Below are 20,032 nucleotides of genomic sequence, written 5' to 3'. Positions count from 1 at the left end.
CAGCACCGACTTAGCCCCCCTATACATCAACGGCGAGTGTGTGGAGAGGGTCTACACCTTCCGGTTTCTCGGCGTCCTCATCTCCGCTGACATCTCCTGGACAGACAACATCACAGCGGTCATCAAGAAGGCTCAGCAGCGGCTGCACTTCCTGAGGGTCCTCAGGAAGCACAACCTGGACTCCAACCTGCTGCTGACCTTCCACCGCTCGTCCATTGAGAGCCTGCTGACATACTGCATTACAGCATGGTACGGCAGCTGCACCATGGCAGACAGGGAGAGGCTTCAGAGGGTAGTTAGGGCAGCACAGAAGATCATTGGCTGCCCTCTCCCCTCCCTGATGGACATTTACACCTCCCGCTGCCTCAGCAGGGCGAAGAACATCATCAAGGACAGCTCCCATCCTGCATTTGGCCTGTTCGACCTGCTGCCCTCAGGGAGGCGCTATAGGTGCATCAGAACAAGGACAAATAGACTCAAGAACAGTTGCTTTCCAAAAGCCATAACCTCTCTGAACTCACACATGCACTGACTTCACAGCCTAACCCCCGGACTTCCATCTATCCACCTACTGTAATTTGTACTGTAACTGTAATTTTTAATATGTGCAATAACCCATACTGTATATAGGAATCCTATTTATTCACTCTATTCACCCATTGTCTTTTTATAGATATGTATATAGCGCCGCAGAACTGTGCACCTTATCCCCCCCTCCCCTTTTGTTTTTTTGTTTGTTTTTTGAACTAATTACATGTTTGCACTGAGTACGAGCTGCTTTTAATCTCATTGTACATGTGTATAGTGACAATAAAATGGCATTCTATTCTATTCTATGACTCCACATTCATTAACGTCACACTGCATCAGGCATGCACATGTCTGGGTTTGCTGTGAAGCCTATTTGCATCCTTCTCATGATCCTGCCCAGAGTTACTCCAGCACTTTGTGTCTACCACTTGTTTCCATCTAGATTCCTGTCTGTCAACAACTCTCAGTGTCTGCCGCAATGCCGCAATGCCGCTTGCTTTAATGTTGTCCACCAGCCCTTATTTTAAGACTTTATCGAAGGTCACTTGAAAATCCTCTCTGCCCTAGGTGATGGGTGTGAATTGTTATGAATTAGCTTATTAGGCACATTCCCTTTCTTTTTTGTTTAGCTCTACCTTCTTTGGATTCTCTACTTATTTCTTTTCTTTTCTCAAGGCCCTCTTCTCTTTGGGGCCCTTGTTTTTTTTTAATTTTTAATTTACATTTTTTTTGTTTTCTTTTTCTCACTTTCAAGCACGCAGTTTACTTAACCATCATCATTCATTTAACGCCAACTACTGCGGACTACACTCCACTACTATCCTCATTCTTCTCTTCCTTCTCTTTTCTCTTTTTCTATTATTGATTAAAGTTTTTAAAAAAAGAAGTTGTACACAAAATGTATTATGTTGCATATCAAGATTGAGATGTATGCACATTGCTTCTAATAAAAATAAATAAATAAACAAATAAAGAAAGAAAGAAAATCCTCTCTGCTGCTCATGTCCTGAGACTAGATTAGAGGCCGTCAACCTAAGTCGCAAATCACTTAGCGAATGGTCGCAAATCATTCCAATCAGGAGAGCATGAGAGACTACTTCCTCACAGAATGGGGAGAATGTGGAGGGCACTTCTTCAGGGAGGGATTGGGAGGTGCGGGAGGGCGACAACAGTGAATTGGGATCAGCAGGATAAGAATGGAGCTTACAGTGGGAAGATAGAGAGGGCAACAAAGCCGTTGTACAGAGCAAAGACTCTGGAGCAAGCCACAGGGACCAGAGGATTTGTCTCCGTGTTGTGTAGGCCACTTCATTCATACACCCAACACCAGACTCCCAAAACCAATGCTCAATTCCTAGACTACCAGGCAGGCAGAGAAAAAAAAAATCAAAGATGCGTTCAAAACAGAAAAATGCAAGATAGTCTGAGGGTATTAACATATTCCGTAAAAGCAAGTCCCTTCTAAGTGGGAAAGTCGTGGATTTGGCTCCCGCACAAGAGGTTTCATCTCCAAATCTTGGCCAAATGATAGGTGCCTGGAACTCACTGCTCAGGGAGGTGGTGGAGGCAGATACAAGGTGTTTAAGAGGCTTTTAGATAGGCAGATGGATATGCAGGGAAAAGAGGGATAAGAATCACGAAATTAGTTTAACGGCATCATTTTCAGGATGGACATTGTAGGATGAAGGGCCTGTTCCTGTGCTGTACTGTTCCACGCTAATCGATACACCAGGGTACACCAGGGTCAGTGGCATTGTTAGAAGAAATGACAATGTTCTCAGAAATGGATAAAGAGCATCCATGTCAATGTTCGATTGCAAACAGTCACTGGTCTGGACAGTGCAAGAGGATGAGAAGTGATCTGCTAGCGATGTATAAGAGATCATGAGAGGAATAGATAGGGTAAATGCACACTTTTACTTAAAGTAAGAGGAATGAAAATCCATGGAACATAAGTTAAAGGAGATAGGGGCAAGATTTAATAGGAACATGAGAGGCAGCTTTTTCACATAAAGGGTCTGACAATGGTCAATAGAAATGACATTTCAGAAACATCTTGACAAGAGAAACGTGAAGGTACAATTGCTGTTTCCAGGTGAGGCTGGAAGACCTACCTCATAGGTGCTGGTTAATCCCAAGCGGTAGAGGATGGGCAGGAAGAGATAGGCAGTGAGGATGGCATTCAGCGTCTGTCCCAGGCACATCTGCAGGAACTTGATTCCGTAATTGTATGCCTCCACGGGCACCCCGAGCACCTGAACCGCTGACATGAAGCTGGCACAGAGCGAGAGTCCCACAGGCAGCGCTGACATCTGCCTCCCCCCGGTGAAAAACTCCTCCACCTTCTTCCTCCCTCTGTAGCGAAATGCAAAAAATATCCCAATGGCAACAGAGATCAGGAACATCCCGGCGAAGAGAATGTAATCCCAGAGTGAGAAGGTTGTTTTCGCTGAATCTTCACCCATGTCTTGGCCTCTCAAAGTCTCACATTAACTGTGGAACAATGCCAATGCCTAAAGCAAATTGGAATCAGTACGATAACACAAATTAAGAATATTCAAATACGTTTCCCTATATTAAAAGTTGCAAGTCCTGAAAATTTTCATCTAAATATTTGGGGGAGAAGTTTTGATGTTCACAGAGAATAGAATTATTTGTGATTCCAGGCCATTTGTAACACGATGTAAATGTTATGATGACCTTCATTTCCAGGTGGGAATCAGTCTTCATTGTGCTTCCCCTTCATTGTCAGTGTTGGCGAGTGCCTTGTGAATGAGAAGCATTTCAGTAACACGGAGGAGGTGTGCTTGTTACACCTAATGCCCAGGTTGTCAGTTCCCTGCAGCAAACTAGTAAATATTTAACCCTTTACAAGGTCCAGTGAGGTGGTTTTGCAGGATCCGCAGCAGAGTGTTTCTTCAGCTGCATAATCTTGCCTGCAGTTCAGATAAACAGGATTATTGGTAAATTGAAATACCATGGGTCCAATACCAGAATTTGTGCTTAAAGCTGTAGTCGGATACACTGGTGCAGTACTGAAGGAGTTCCACACAGAAGACCATGTCCCAGAACAGACCCTGCCCCAGAGCAGATTCTGTCCCAGAGCAGACCCTGTCCCAGAGCAGACCCTGTCCCAGAGCAGACCCTGTCCCAGTGCACTGTGTCCCAATATGGACAGTGTCTGGAGTGCAGACAGTGTCCAGGGGTCCATGGAGTGTCCAGAGTGATGAATTCCCTTTACTTGACCATGACCCCCATCCTGAATGCAGACTCATGGTTCTGCAGCCACCTTAAGGCTGAACCTGCCGAGTCCTGCTCCAGCAAACAGGACTTTGGTTCTCTTCCTCTTCCCATCTTGTACCCGTGAAGTTGAACTAGGTGTGTGATAATTACACTCGCAACTCATTTCAAACAACATGGGCAGAGACATTGCAAATGGAATTTAATCTAAGCAAGTGTGAGATGTTCTCTTTGGGAGGTTGAATATCAGGGGAATGTATACAATTAATGGCATGACCCTTACCAGCATTAATGTGCAGAGGGGATCTTGGAGTCTCTCCACAGCTCCCTGAAAGTGACAACATAAGTAGATAGAGTGCTAAAGAAGGTGTACAGTATGTCGGCCTTCATTGTATAGGGCATTAAGCATAAGAGTCAGGAAGTCATGTTGCATCTTTATAGAATTGTGGTCTGGCCGCATTTTGCGTATTGGGTGTAATTCTGGTCATCCCATTAACGGAAGTGTGTGGAGGAGTTGGAAAGGGTGCAGGAGAGGTTTACCAGAATAATGTCTGGATTGGAGGATATTAGCTAGTATAAGGAGAGGTTGGACAGACTTAGAAACATAGAAACATAGAAATTAGGTGCAGGAGTAGGCCATTCGGCCCTTCGAGCCTGCACCGCCATTCAATATGATCATGGCTGATCATCCAACTCAGTATCCCGTATCTGCCTTCTCTCCATACCCTCTGATCCCCTTAGCCACAAGGGCCACATCTAACTCCCTCTTAAATATAGCCAATGAACTGGCCTCGACTACCCTCTGTGGCAGGGAGTTCCAGAGATTCACCACTCTCTGTGTGAAAAAAGTTCTTCTCATCTCGGTTTTAAAGGATTTCCCCCTTATCCTTAAGCTGTGACCCCTTGTCCTGGACTTCCCCAACATCGGGAGCAATCTTCCTGCATCTAACCTGTCCAACCCCTTAAGAATTTTGTAAGTTTCTATAAGATCCCCTCTCAATCTCCTAAATTCTAGAGAGTATAAACCAAGTCTATCCAGTCTTTCTTCATAAGACAGTCCTGACATCCCAGGAATCAATCTGGTGAACCTTCTCTGCACTCCCTCTATGGCAATAATGTCCTTCCTCAGATTTGGAGACCAAAACTGTACGCAATACTCCAGGTGTGGTCTCACCAAGACCCTGTACAACTGCAGTAGAACCTCCCTGCTCCTATACTCAAATCCTTTTGCTATGAAAGCTAACATACCATTCGCTTTCTTCACTGCCTGCTGCACCTGCATGCCCACTTTCAATGACTGGTGTACCATGACACCCAGGTCTCGCTGCATCTCCCCTTTTCCTAGTCGGTCACCATTTAGATAATAGTCTGCTTTCATGTTTTTGCCACCAAAATGGATAACCTCACATTTATCCACATTATACTGCATCTGCCAAACATTTGCCCACTCACCCAGCCTATCCAAGTCACCTTGCAGTCTCCTAGCATCCTCCTCACAGCTAACACGGCCCCCCAGCTTAGTGTCATCCGCAAACTTGGAGATATTGCCTTCAATTCCCTCATCCAGATCATTAATATATATTGTAAATAGCTGGGGTCCCAGCACTGAGCCTTGCGGTACCCCACTAGTCACTGCCTGCCATTGTGAAAAGGACCCGTTTACTCCTACTCTTTGCTTCCTGTTTGCCAGCCAGTTCTCTATCCACATCAATACTGAACCCCCAATGCCGTGTGCTTTAAGTTTGTAAACTAATCTCTTATGTGGGACCTTGTCGAAAGCCTTCTGGAAGTCCAGATACACCACATCCACTGGTTCTCCCCTATCCACGCTACTAGTTACATCCACGCTACTAGTTACATCCCACGATGCAGGACTTGCATTGTTTTCTCCAATGCATCGAAGGCTGAAGGGAGACCTGAGAGGAGTATATAAAATTATGAGAGGGAGAGAGTAGAAAGTCAGTCCCAGGGTATAAATTAACAAGACTGGAGGGCATAGCTTTAAAGTGAGAGAAGCAAAGTTTAAAGGAGGCAAGTTTTCTACACAAAGAGTGGTGGGTACCTGAAACTCTCTGCCAGGAGTGGTGGTGGAGACACATATGATGGATGCATTTGAGGGTTTTAGATAGGCTCATGGATTTACAGGGAATAGAGAGATAAGGATTATCATAATCATGATCATAATCATATTTTATTAGCCAAGTATGTTTTGCAACATACAAGGAATTTGATTTGCCATACAATCATACCAACAAAAAGCAACAGAACACACAAAATACATTTTAACATAAACATCCACCACAGTTACTCCTCCACATCCCTTACAGTGATGGAAGGTGAAAAAAAGTTCAATCTCTCCCCTCTTTGTCCTCCAGCGGTCAGAGGCCTCTAACCTTCCGTTGACGGGACGATCTTACTACTGTAGCTGGCGGCGGGCATCCTCGTCGGGACGATCAAGCTCCTGCATCGTGGGGGGGGGGGGGGGGGAGGGAATCCCACCTCCCCCGTGCAAGGCGATCTACCCCGGGCCGGGGCTAGTCGAACGTCGTGCGGCTTTTGGAGCTTCCCGTCGGTCTCAACCCGAGACTGCGAGCCCTTGATGTCTGCAGGCTGCAGTTGGAGCTTCAATCTCAGGCAAGGAATCGGCTCCGATGGTAAGTCCACTCCCCGCGGTGGGGCTCAAAGTCAGTCCCGCGCAAGGCCTCCAGCTCCACGATGTTAGGCCGCAGAGCGACCGGAGATACGATCCAGAAAACAATCGCATCTCCGGCAAGGTAGCAAAAAAAGTTTCCCCCGGCCCCCCCCCCCCCCCCCCCCCCGCCCCCTCCGCCCACCCCCACGTAAAACAAACCAGAGAACATTGAAACATACTTTTTAAACACACTAAAAATAACAAAAAAAAACAAAAAGGACAGACTCTTGGCAAGGCTGCCATCAAAGCGCCACCTGGTGGTAATATGCAGGCAGAGGAGATGATATGCAGGCATAGATTAGTTTATGTTCAGCACGGGCATTGTGGGCCCAAGGGCCTATTCTTGTGAAAGACACAAAATGCTGTAGTAACTCAACAGGTCAGGCAGCATCTCTGGAGAAAATGAATTGGTGACGTTTTGGGTCTATTCCTGTGCTGTGCTATGTTCTATATTTTATATTAACCCTCGTCATGTGTAACAAAGATCTCCCAGGTGGTACAGTGATGCAGCGGTAGAGTTGCTGTCTTACAGCGTTAGAGACCAGGATTTGATCCTGACTACGGGTGCTGTCTGTGTGGAGTTTGCATGTTCTCCCTGTGACCGCATGGATCTTCTCTGGGGGCTCCCGTTTGCGCCCATCTTCCAAAGACGTGCAGGTTTTTATGCTAATTGGCTTCTGTAAATTGTCCCCAGCGTGTAGGGTAGAACTAGTGTATGGGTAATCATTTGTCGGCTGTTACGACTCCCGAATGCAAGTACTTCAGAGCCGCGTAACACAAGTCAAAAACCAGGTTCAAGTTCAAAAACAGTTTTAATTATTCCTTGGAACACAAAACCCAAACCTGATTTTAAACAACCCAGTCAGGGATATGGATAAACTGACAAACAATTTAACAATGCTCCAGCCAGCCACGCAATGGGCCGTCGAACCGGAGACTCCAAAACCTGCCCAAAGAGATACAACCCTGAAACCAAAATACACGAAAACTCTAAGGTCAGCCCTTATCCGTCCCAATTCAATATCTGTTAACAAGGAATGGTGAAAGTACACAAAGTTCTATGCCATGTGGTCAGGCTTTCCTCGGCCCACACCAGCAGTCTGCTCATCAGTCAGGGTCGACGAAGAAGAGAGAGAATCCTGGGAAGCTCTGGTATTTATACTTCAGATGAGTCACCCGTCACCTGACGCAGCTTGGCCAATCGGGTACAGGAGCCTGTTAACCCCTCGATTCCAGACTCACAGCCACGAGGCCTGCACTTGGGAGAGAAACAGAGAAAGGTAAGTACATAGCATTCACCAGGAGGGGGAAGCGCCTAACACCCCCACCCAAAGATACTGAATAAGTTTCTGAAAATGAACAAAAAAAACACCACCAAATTTCAGCAACTATTCAGTAGTACAGACATCACTGGCGCGACAATGCATCAGCCAATACATCATCCTTGCCACGGATATGCCAGTCAAATGAGACAACCGCAAGGGAAGCGTCTCCAAAGCCTCAGAGTTACTCAGCTTTCCCTGCGTTACTGCCACAGACAACCGTGCCTCCCCCACATCACCACCCGTGTCAGGGGGCAGCACCACTGCAGCCAAAACAGGCTTAGAAGGACATAGCTCCGACCCATCAACCTCCACAGGCTCCTGCTCATGGTACAGTTTCATCATGTTGACATGACAGAGCTGAGTCTTACGCCTCCGATCAGGGGTACCAATAACGTAATCCCTCTCACCAACCTTCTTAACCACCTGATAGGGACCGCTATACCGAGCCTGCAGACTGGAACCAGGGATAGGCAACAACACCAGGACCTTGTCACCTGGAGAAAAATTCCTACTAGAAGCCTTCCTGTCGAACCAGTCCTTCATCCTAGACTGAGCAGAGGCAAGATTACCCATTGCCAGTTCGCATGCCCTCCTCAGTCTAGAGCGAAAAGTACAGACGTGGTCTAAAATACTACGTTTTGTATCCTCCTGCAACCATTTCTCCTTCAGGACCCTCAACGGACCACGTACAGTATGCGCGAACACCAGGTCAGCAGGACTGAACCCTAAAGACTCCTGCACGACCTCACGCACCGCAAACATAACTAGATGAACTCCCTCATCCCAGTCTTTTTCAAACTCCAGGCAGTAAGTCCTCAACATAGATTTCAAAGTCTGGTGAAACCTCTCGAGAGCTCCCTGGCTCTCAGGATGATACGCACTGGAGTAACAATGCTTAATATCTAACAACTTCATTACCTGACCAAAAACCTTCGACATGAAGTTGGTACCTTGGTCACTCTGCACAACCTTGGGCAAACCGAACAACGAAAAAAACTTAGTGAGAGACTTAACAATTGCAGGGGCAGTAATTCTACGCAAAGGGACCACCTCCGGAAAGCGGGTAGTCGCACACATAATTGTTAATAAAAACTTGTTGCCCACCCTTGTCCGAGGTAGAGGGCCCACACAATCAACTAGAATCCGCTCAAACGGCTCACCGACCACAGGGATTGGATATAAAGGCGCAGGAACAATCGATTGGTTCGGCTTTCCTGCCACCTGGCAAATGTGACAACACCTGCAGTGCTGTTTCACGTCCTTTTTCAACCCTGGCCAAAAAAAATTCCGTAAGATGCGGTCATACGTCTTATTGACCCCCAAATGTCCACCCAGAGGACCATCATGAGCCAAACAGAGTATCTCGTCCCTATACCGACGAGGCATCACAATCTGATCAACCACGCTCCAATCATCATGCCCAGATATATCCAAGGGAGACCACTTTCGCATCAGTAAGCCATCCCTTAGAAAATACCCCTTTGCTGTGGAATCCATATCCCCCTCAGGCACTGCGCAGTCGCACAGATCAGATAAACCTGGATCACTCTTTTGCTCCTCAACCAGCCGGTCACGTGACAGTGACACCGGCACATTTCCAGACACTATCCCATCTTGAGATGGAGAAACACCCTTCACAACACAGGATCTATCATCCTGATCCCCAAAAATGCTCTCACTCAGGTCCACCACATCCTCAAACTTCGCCTGGCTCTTAGCCATAGCCCTCGTGACAGCACAAGCTGCGAAGACCTTTGGATGCTGCATAGCCAATCTATCAGGACTCTGCACCATCGGAACAGCCGTCACCTCAGGAGTGACTAAAACTCTACCTCCTGCCAAGTCATTCCCCAAAATCACAGAAACTCCCCCAACGGGAAAACACGGCCGTAACCCAACAGTTACCCGGCCTGAAACCAACTCGGACTCGAGACGCACGGTATGCAAAGGCACTACCATGTCATCCATCCCGAATCCTACCACTGGGACACTTGACCCAACCGATGATTCCCCAGAAAACGGCAGTACACCATCCAATATAAAGGACTGAGTAGCACCAGTATCACGCAAGATGGCTACTGGAACTCTATCACCCCCATCCTCTAGAGAAACAAAACCATTCATGATGAACGCAGAATAATTCCTACACTCATCAGACTCAGGCACCTCAGGTACGACAGGTGCCTTCTGTGCACCCACCAAAGCCACAGGCTTTGCATTTTTCTGCTTCAGAACGGGACACGACTTTAACATGTGCCCTCTCCTTCTACAATAGTAGCACACAGGACCTTCATTAGTCCTCACATTTCCGTCAACCTTATCAGCTCGGACCTCCCCCTGTATCAACGTGCTGCCACTTGCAGGCACAGAAACAGCTTTGACACTGCCCCCGGCGACACCACCACGATCAACCGGCCATGCACCAAAACTATAGGATCGCCCTACAAAATCAGATTTATGAGTCAATACATACTCATCTGCCAACACCGCAGCCTTAGACACCTCATTCACCTTCTGCTCATTAAGGTAAGTAGTAACCCTCTCAGGGAGACAGTTCTTAAAGTCTTCCATAATCATCAAGGCCCGCAGTAGCTCAAAATCCTTCACTCCTTGAGAAGCGCACCACCTGTCAAAAAGTGCCTCCTTCTCCCTAGCAAACTCCACATAAGTCTGACTATCAAACTTCCTAAAGCGCCGGAACTTCTGCCGGTACGCCTCTGGAACTAATTCATAAGCCCTTAATACTGTAGACTTCACACACTCATAGTCCAGACTGCTTTCAACAGATAAAGACGAGTACACCTCCCGTGCTTTACCCACAAGGACACACTGCAATAGCAAGGTCCACACGTCCCTAGGCCACTTCAAGGACAAAGCCACCCGTTCAAACACTGTGAAATACTTGTCCACATCCTCCTCACGAAACGGGGGAACCAGGCGGATGTTCTTGCTCATATCAAACTCCCGTTCCCTAGAAGAAACCCGGGAATTATCTATTTCTTTTTCCCGCAGCTGAAATTCAGCCCTTTTGGTTTCCTCCTCAAGCCGTTTCATTTCAAGAACATGCATGAGCTCTTTCTCTTTTAACAAAGAGGCAATTCTCTGTGACTCAAGCTCCATCTCCTTCAGTTTAATGACGGCCTCCATGTTCTGAACTGGCTGAACAGAAGGTGGGGGACTGTCTGCACCACCAGGCAAAACCCCACCCTCCACCAACGCAGCCCACAACTCCGATTTAATAGTCCTTGCTTTCCCTTTCTCTCCATCCTTCCCCCTCCCAGTTCTCCAACCAGGCTTACTGCCTCCGACTACATTTTATCTCTGTTTGCTTTGGTGTTACCTTCTCCCAGCTATCAATGATCTACTCTATATTTTCCTTGATCACCATTCCCTTTGCCCTGTTTTCACACTTACACACTTTCTTATCTATCTATCTATCTCCCCCCTGACGTCAGTCTGAAGAAGGTTCTTGACCCGAAACGTCACCCATTCCTTCTCTCCAGAGATGCTGCCTGTCCCGCTGAGTAACTCCAGCATTTTGTGTCTATCTTTGGTTTCAACCAGCATGTTCAGTTCCTTCATACAAAGAACATCTTACGACAGGCTGTGGACGACTGCTGAGTTTCCGTGGCCACACGATTGTTTCGCCCGACCACTGCCCACCTCTTGTGCCTCTGAGACCTCAAGCAGAGGGAAGAGATACCTGGAATATGTCTCAAGCTATGCAGTGTTCTCACAAGCTTCATGTTCTGGTGCTGGAGAAGTGTCAGGTTTTTGATGTATCCATTGAAGAGATGCGGGTTTCGTAGGTTGAACCAGCATCTCATCGCACATGTCTAGTTGTCATTGAGAAGGTGGCGGTGAGCTGCCTTCTTGAACTGTTGCATTCCTTGAGGTATGGATACACCCACACTGCTGTTTGGAGGGAATTTCAGAATTTTGCCGGAGAAGTTTGTGGAGGCCAAGTCAATGGATATTTTAAAATATTTTTACCCCAAGATTAACAGAGATCATCTTCGTGTGGAAGGTTTGGAAGGGGTGGAATTTTTAAAACGTATCCAAGGGATCTTTATTAAACTAATATGTAGAGAGTCCAACCAGTACTAGATCTACTTTTTGGGAATATAATAGCACTGTTGCAAGTGGTTGGAATGTCAATGGGACAACATTTTAGAAATGGGGCAACAATTCTGTAAGTTTTGAAGTTTTAAGGAAAAGGACAAGAATAGACGGGAGTGTAAGGTGCTGAATTAGGAGAAAGATGATTTCAGTCTGATTGCTGCTGGAACCTATGCGTTTAGTTACATATGTTATTTGCAAGCACAAGTGTATGATTCATAAATTTGCACCATTTGTAACAATAGTAGTAGTGTTGTTGAATGTAAAAAGGATAATCATAGGCTACAGAATGATCTTGATCAGTTGGTATATTGGGCAGGAGCATGGCAGATAGCAATTATGTGTGAGGACCAAATAAAAGTTGGGCATATGCCATAAATGTGAGAGTCCTAGGGAGTATTGAGGAACAAAGGGGCACTGGGACACAAGTCTATAGACCCTGAAGATGGCAGCATTGGTATAGAAGGCTGTGAAGAAGGTATGCTAGCCTTCATTATCCAGGTGCTTAAATTCATATTCATACATTATAAGAGCAGAATTAGGCCATTCGGCCCATCAAGTCTATGCTGCCATTCAATCATGGATGATCTAGCTTTCTCTCTCAACCCCATTCTCCAGCCTTCTCCCCATAACCCGACACCCATTCAAATCAAGAATCTGTCAATCTCCGCCTTAAAATTATCAATTGACTTAGCCTCCACAGCCGTCTGTGGAAATGAATGCCACAGTTTAACCACCCTCTGACTAAGAGCAGAGAAGTCTTGTTTTAACTTTATACGCCAGTTGTTAGACTGCAGATGGAATATTATGTGCAGCTCTGGTCACCACACCATATGAAGGGTATGACTGCATGAACGAGTGAACTGAGGATCTTGCCTGGGATAGGAAATTTCAACTGTAAGGAGAGTGAATGGATAGATTCCATGGAAGAATATTTTCATTGAGAGTGTTTTTGGAATCTGGGACATTGTCTGAGAGGTTGGTGCTGGCAGAGACTCTCACAACATTAATGGGGTATTTAAACAAGCTTTTGAATAGCCAAAGAGAAGCTAAGTGGAGTGCTGGAAAATAGGATTAGTGTAGATGAGTACTTCATGGACACCCCAAGTTGAGAGGTCAGTTTCTATGCTGCCTGAGCACGTTCAAGAGCAGGTTCTCCCCAACCATCTAACCATCAGGCTACTGAACACCATAAAGTCCAACTAAACTCCGAACTACAAACCGCTTTGATTGCACTAGGGACATAGGGCTCTGATTTTGCCTTTGCTCTATAGTGTTTGCTCGTTTTGATATATTGACCTTCTTTTTGTTGTGTATTATGGTCTCTACTGAGTGCTCTATTTACATATCAGTTGTGCTGCTGCAAGTAAGAATTTCATTGTTCCATATGATACATATGACAATAAAAGACCCTTTGCTTTTCAGTCTTGACTCTTGATCCATGGCTCAGCACTTGGTAGCAACACATTTTCCGACATTTATTAATCAGTTCTGTTTTAATTTATTGTCACGTGTACAGAGGTACAGTGAAAAGCTTTTGTTGCGTGCTGACCAGTCAACAAAAAGACAATACATGATTACAATCGAGTCATCGACAGTGTACAGAAACATGATAAAGGAAATAACGTTTAGTGCAAGATAAAGCCAGTAAAGTCTGATCAAAGATAGTCCAAGGGTCACCAAGGAGGTAGATTGTAGTGCAGGACTGCTCTCCTTGTGGTAGGATGGGTTCAGTTGTCTGATAACGGCTGGGAAAAAACTGGACTTGGATGGGGTGTGAAATGCGAATTCCAAATTTTGCAAATACGGAATCTGAAGGCGGATGAAATGTGAGAAGGTTGGGAATGGAATGCTGGGGAACCGTGCTCTGCTGTCACAGCAATGTGGAAAGTGATACACCTTGGCAGAAAAGAAAATAATATCAGCTTTGATTGGTGTGGTTCTCTATTGATCGAAGGAACAAAGGAGTCTGTTATTGCATCCATAAATCTTTGAAGGATGAGGTGCAAGTTCAAGAAGGTTTCAGCTCCAGGGTTCAACTGGAGGACCGGGACTGTAGTTGTCAGAGCAGAGAAGGTTGGGAAGAGGTGGATGGGATCGTGAGAGATTCAGATAGAATTCACAGAGAACAACTATTCCCATTGACCAGTTATCCCAGGGTCATAGATACAAAGTGATAGAACATAGAACATGGAACAATACAGCACAGGACAGGCCCTTTAGTCTAGATGCATGGGATATTTTACCCAGAGTAGGGGGGTAAAGAATCAGAGGACATAGGTTTAAGGGGAAAGATTTAATAGGAATCTGAGGGGAACTTTTTCACACACAGTTTAGAGGGTATATGGAACGAGCTGCCAGAGGAGGTAGTTGAACCAGGTACAATAACACCATTTAAAAGATACTTGGACATGTACATGGTTCACCATCCTCTGACTGAAGAAATTCCTTCTCATCTTTCAAAAGGTACGTTCTTTTTATTCTGGGGCTATGGCCTCTGGTCCTAGACTCTCCTACCAGTGGAAACATTCACTCTATCCAAGCATTTTACTATTCGGTACGTTTCAATGAGGTCCCCCCTCGTCCTTTTAAACTCCAGCGAGTACAGGCCCAGGGCCTTCAAACGCTCATCATACATTAACGCAATCATTACTGGGATCATTCTCGTAAACCTCCTCTGGATCTTCTCCAAAGCCAGCACATCTTTCCTCAGATATGGGGGCCAACACTGCTCACAATACTCCAAATGTGGTCTGAGCGGTGCTTTGTCGAGCCTCAGCATTACATCTGTCTTTGTATTGTAGCCCTCTCAAAATAAATGCTAGTGTTGTATTCGCCTTCTTTACTACTGATTCAACTTTGAGAATCCTGCACCAGCACTCACTAATACTGAAGAGTGGCACAAAGTGCTGGAGTAACTTTGGAGCACTCTCTGTCTCCTGCCATCCAGCCAACCTGCTATCCATGCTAGTATCTTCCCTCTGATACCATGGGCTCTCACCTTCTTTAGCAGCCTCACGTACGGCACCTTGTCAAAGGCCTTCTGAAAATCCATGTAAACCACATCCACTGATTCTCCTTTGTCTATCCTGCTATTTACTTCCTCTTGGTGATAGACAGGATTCCAGCCAGCACATGCATTCACACTATGGTCCTGGAATATTTCTAGCTGATAATTCTGACATCACCATGCATTAAAGACATAAGGAGCTACAGAAATCCTGTGTAAAACACTGTGCTCGAGGAACTCAGCAGGTCAGACAGCATCTCTGAAGAATATGGACAGCCTGAAGAAGGGTCTGGATACAAAATGTTTCCTGTCCATCTCCTCCAAAGATGCCGCCCGACATTGAGTTACTCCAGCACGTTGTGTTTTATTCACCGTACATTAAGTAAGGAACACTATTGTGCCTGTTCATAAAAGAATAGTTAACGTGAACAGATAGAGGAAGAAGAAGCCTGGTCCTAAAGGCCATGCTTAGGGCAGCACAGTGGCGATAAGGTTTCTGCCGCACAGTGCCAGAGACCTGGGTTCAATTCTGACCTTGGGTGCTGTCTGTGTGGAGTTTGCACGTTCTCCCTGGGACTGCGTGGGTTTCCCTCAGGTGCTCTGGTTTCCATCTACATTCTGAAGATGTGTAGGTTTGTTGGTTAATTGGCTTTGATAATTTGCCCCTGGTGTGTAGGATGTGAAAGTAGGATAACATAGAACTGATTGTTGGTAGGTGTGGAGCCAAAGGACCTGTATCCATGCTGCATCTCTAAAACAACATGACAGTAATACTGAAGATAGACACAAAATGCTGGAGTAACTCAGTAGGTCAGGCAGCATCTCTGGAGAAAAGAAATTGATGACGTTTCAGGTCGTGAACCTTCTTCAGACTGAGTGTCTTCAGTTTTAGTTTTCAGACTTCAGTCTCAGTCTGAAGAAGGGTCTCGACCCAAAACGTCACCTGAAATGCAGCCTGACCCACTGTGCTAATCCAGCATTTTTTGTCTATCTTCGGTGTAAACTAGCATCTGCAGTTCCTTCCTACACATGCTGTCTGACTGTGAGGCAGGAGTACTGCTTCCTGTGGTAGTCAGGCCCTCTTTATATCCTGGTCCCACCACACTAGATCCTCTGTGACAGGAAGATCAACTGGTGGCTTCCTCCTGACCTCATTAGTGATGCACATTCAGCAGCTAACCAAAAACTACCTGTAAATGAGAACAATCTGATTGATCTATGCTTTGATAATAATAATAATAATAACTTTATTTATAAAGCACTTTAAACAACTGCAGTTGCCACAAAGTGCTGTACATGAGAACTCATGGACAAAAAGCTATTACAAACAATTAAAAACCATTAAAAACCGTAAAACGAAGGACTATAAAAAACACACTAAAAATTAAAAGACATTAAAAGCACTAAAAACAGGAGCAATGCCTCAGCCAGTGTCGAAAGCCAAAGAATAAAAATGTGTTTTTAGGAAGGATTTGAAGATGGACAGTGAGGGCTTTATCACGTATTTCACATCCCCCCCACTGTTCAATTACCAAATAGCTTTAGACTTTTGAGATACAGCGCTGAAACAGGGCCTTTGGCCCAGCAAGAACCTCGTACATACGTTTATAAACTCTATGAGCAGAATAAGGCCATTCGGCCAATAAAGTCTACTCCGCCATCCTATCATGCTGATCTATCTTTCCTTCTCAACCCCATTCCCCTGCCTTCTTCCCATAACCTTTGACATCCTTATGCCCCTGTCCCACTTAGGAAACCTGAACGGAAACCTCTGGAGACTTTGCGCCCCACCCAAGGTTTGCGTGCGGTTCCCGGAGGTTTTTGTCAGTCTCCCTACCTGCTTCCACTACCTGCAACCTCCGGCAACCACTTGCAACCTCCGGGAACCGCACGGAAACCTTGGGTGGGACGCAAAGTCGCCAGAGGTTTCCGTTCAGGTTTCCTAAGTGGGACAGGGGCATAACACTATCCAACACACTAGTGGCAATTCTACCATTTTTACCGAAGCCACTTAACCTACAAACCTGTACAACTTTGGAGTGTGGGAAGAAACCGGAGCACCTGGAGAAAGCCCACACGGTCACAGGGAGAACCTACAAACTCAGTACAGACAGCACCCATAGTCAGGATCGAACACGGGTCTCCGGTGCTGTAAGGCAGCAACTCTACCATTGTGCCACTGTGCCACCCTTGCAAAAGTATAGAATTTGGCAAACATTGTCATTTTTATTACAAAGTAAAATATTGCAGATGGTAGATATTTAAAATAAAAGCAGACACTGCTAGTTGGACAGCATTCATGGAAAGAGGGACTGAGCTTGCAATGAAATATAGACGCATGGAACTGCAGCTGCCAATTTATTAAAAAAAGACACAAAGTGCTGGAGTAACTCAGCAGTATCAGGCAGCATCTCTGGAGAAAAGCCTGCCACAGACCCTCACCCCCACCCTGCCACCATAATCAGTCTGAAGATCCTGACCCAAAATGACACCCATCCATGTACTCCAGAGATACTGTCTGACCCGCTGAGTTAAGGCCCTGTCCCACGAGCATGCGACTCCATGCGGCAAGCACGACCTAAAGGGCCGGTCCCACCAGCATGCTCCTGCATGCGGCAAGCGCGACCTAACGTGGTCGCTTGAGCCGTACGGCCTAGCGGGGCCTGTCCCACTTCGATCGCCGGAGCCATATGGAGTTGTGCGGAGCTGGCCCTGACATCGCGCGGGGCTCCGAAAAACTGACCTGCTTAAAAATTCCGCGCGGCAACGGCCTGCCGGCCCGCAGCCTCCTCAACGCCGTGTCACTCACTCGAACTCCGCGCGGCTCCCGCTTCTGGTTTGGCGCGCTTGCCGCATGCAGGCGCATGCTGGTGGGACCGGCCCTTTAGGTCGCGCTTGCCGCATGCAGGTTGCATGCTGGTGGGACCGGCCCTTTAGGTCGCGCTTGCCGCATGCAGGTTGCATGCTGGTGGGACCGGCCCTTTACTCCCGCACTTGGGACTTTTTAGCGATGCAATGTCATTGATTTGAAATGTTAACTTGGTTTCTCTCTCTAGTTGAGAATTTTCTCTGCCATCTATCTCCTACATGCCTATTTAGTTTAGATTAGTTTAGAGTTACAGCGCGGAAACAGACTCTTTGGCCCACCTAGCCCTTGCCGACCACTATCCTACGCACACTAGTGACAATTTACAATTTTACCAAGACAATTAACCTACAAACCTGTACGTCTTTGGCATGGGGAGGAATCCAGAGCTCCAGGAGAAAATCCAGGCATGTCACAGGGAGAATGTACAAACTCCATACAGACAAGCGCCCGTAGTCAGGTTCGAACCTGGGTCTCTGGCTCTGTAAGGTGGCAACTCGACCACTGCGCCAATGTGCCACCCCTGCTGTCTGTTCTCACCCTTCTCCTGGACAGAGACACAACAGAGCTCCCCTGGTTCCACCATCCACCACACCACCCTCTCCATTCAATGGCTCCTCCATTGCAATATCCCCCAGCTCCACAAGACTTCCCCACCAAAAGTCTAACATTTTAGATACTGTTGGAGGGATGAGCATTCAGAGGAGAGCAGCAGTCAGGTCTGTGGCTACAGGTCTGGCTCTGAGGCACATCTGGGTAGGGTGAGACGAGACCTAATAATGAGGGGGGACAGACGGGGGATTCTGTGGCTGCAATCGAGACTCCAGGATGGTCTGCTGCAGACCTATGAGTTTGTCTTCCTTAAACCACTGGTCTTTCCTCTCTCTACCCTGTGCATCTGCCTGCCCTGGCTGCTAACCAAGCTTTGATTGACTGCGTTATCTACCTCCAACTTCTCATCTGCCTCTTGCTGTATTGTGACCATCCCCCCTTGGAGGCCAGAAACAGCAGTGCGGTAGTCCGCCATCCCAGCATCAGCGCGCTGCGCCGCAGCCAGCTCCTCGTAGTCCACGCCGTGGTCTACGGCCGAGCTGGAAGGAAGAGCGGGACGGGACAGAGCGTCAGCGACTGTGTTGTGCTTGCCCGCGACGTGCTGTACGTCCGTGGGGAACTCGGAGATACAAGCGAGGAGTCGCTGCTGGCGGGCGGACCAAGGGTCGGACACCTTACCCAAAATAAATGTGAGGGGTTTGTGGTCAGTGAAGGCAGTGAAAGTGCGGCCCTCGAGAAAGTAGCGGAAGTGCCTGATGGCCAGGTACATTGCCAGGAGGTACATTGCCTTTGAGGGAACCCCCGTTCGTTACGGAGCTGGAGCTGCCGTCTGTGAGGGAATCCCCGTTCCAGCGCAGGCCCGCAGAAACAGCAAGTACAGTACCTGGAAACAAAGGGGAAGCCTCCATTGTGTCCGGAAACGTGGCCGACGGGCAGGACTCCAGGTCAGAATGAAGCGCAGAGGACTTCGGCCCCCTCTCCCAACTATCCTACTGGCTAATGTACAGTCCCTTGAAAATAAAGTGGAGGACTTAAGGGCAAGACTGCTTTATCAAAGGGAGCTGAGGGAATGCTCTGTTTCTGTTTCACAGAGACATGGCTCACCCCCAGCTCCCCAGACTCAGCGGTCCAGCCTGAAGGGTTCTCCATCCACCGTATGGACCGTACCCTGGCATCTGGGAAAGGGAGAGGAGGGGGCGTCTGCCTCATGGTCAACTCTGCGTGGTGTTCTGACGTGGCAGTCCTGTCCAACTCCTGCTCTCCACACCTCGATCATTTGGCGGTGGAGTGCCGTCCCTTCTACCTCCCAAGAGAATTCACCTCCGTTATCCTGACGTCGGTCTACATCCCACCCTAGGCAGACGTCCGTCTGGCACTGGAGGAGCTGCACGCTGTGGTCAACAAACACCAGACGTCTTACCCCGAGGCATTTACCACCATTGCTGGGGACTTCAATAAGGCGAACCTCAAGAAATCACTCCCCAACTTCCACCAACATGTCTCCTGCTGCACCAGAGAACCAAACACCCTCGACCACTGCTACACCACCATCAAGAATGCCTACTGTTCTATCCCTCGCCCTCACTTCGGTAAGTCCGACCATACCGCAGTGCTGCTTCTTCCTGCCTACAGGCAGCAATTGAAGAGCGCACCCCCAGAGGTGAGGACAGCACGGAGCTGGTCGGGGGGGGGGGGGG

General features: G+C 47.2%; 1 protein-coding gene across 1 annotated transcript in view; it reads right to left on the bottom strand.

The window, feature by feature from the left end:
- Window positions 1–3,068, bottom strand: part of LOC116989414 (sodium/iodide cotransporter-like) — a 39,202-nt gene extending 36,134 nt beyond the window's left edge. The window contains exon 1 of the mRNA XM_033046777.1: window positions 2,646–3,068. Within this exon, the coding sequence (XP_032902668.1) occupies window positions 2,646–2,996 (351 nt within the window). The 5' untranslated portion in view covers window positions 2,997–3,068. The remainder of the gene's footprint in view (window positions 1–2,645) is intronic.
- Window positions 3,069–20,032: the final 16,964 nt, after the last annotated feature.

Source organism: Amblyraja radiata, chromosome 29 (genome assembly GCF_010909765.2).
Source record: "Amblyraja radiata isolate CabotCenter1 chromosome 29, sAmbRad1.1.pri, whole genome shotgun sequence".
NCBI classification, from domain to species: Eukaryota; Metazoa; Chordata; class Chondrichthyes; order Rajiformes; family Rajidae; genus Amblyraja; species Amblyraja radiata.
Note: the sequence above shows the minus strand (reverse complement) of the source record. Positions and strands in the feature narration are given on the sequence as shown.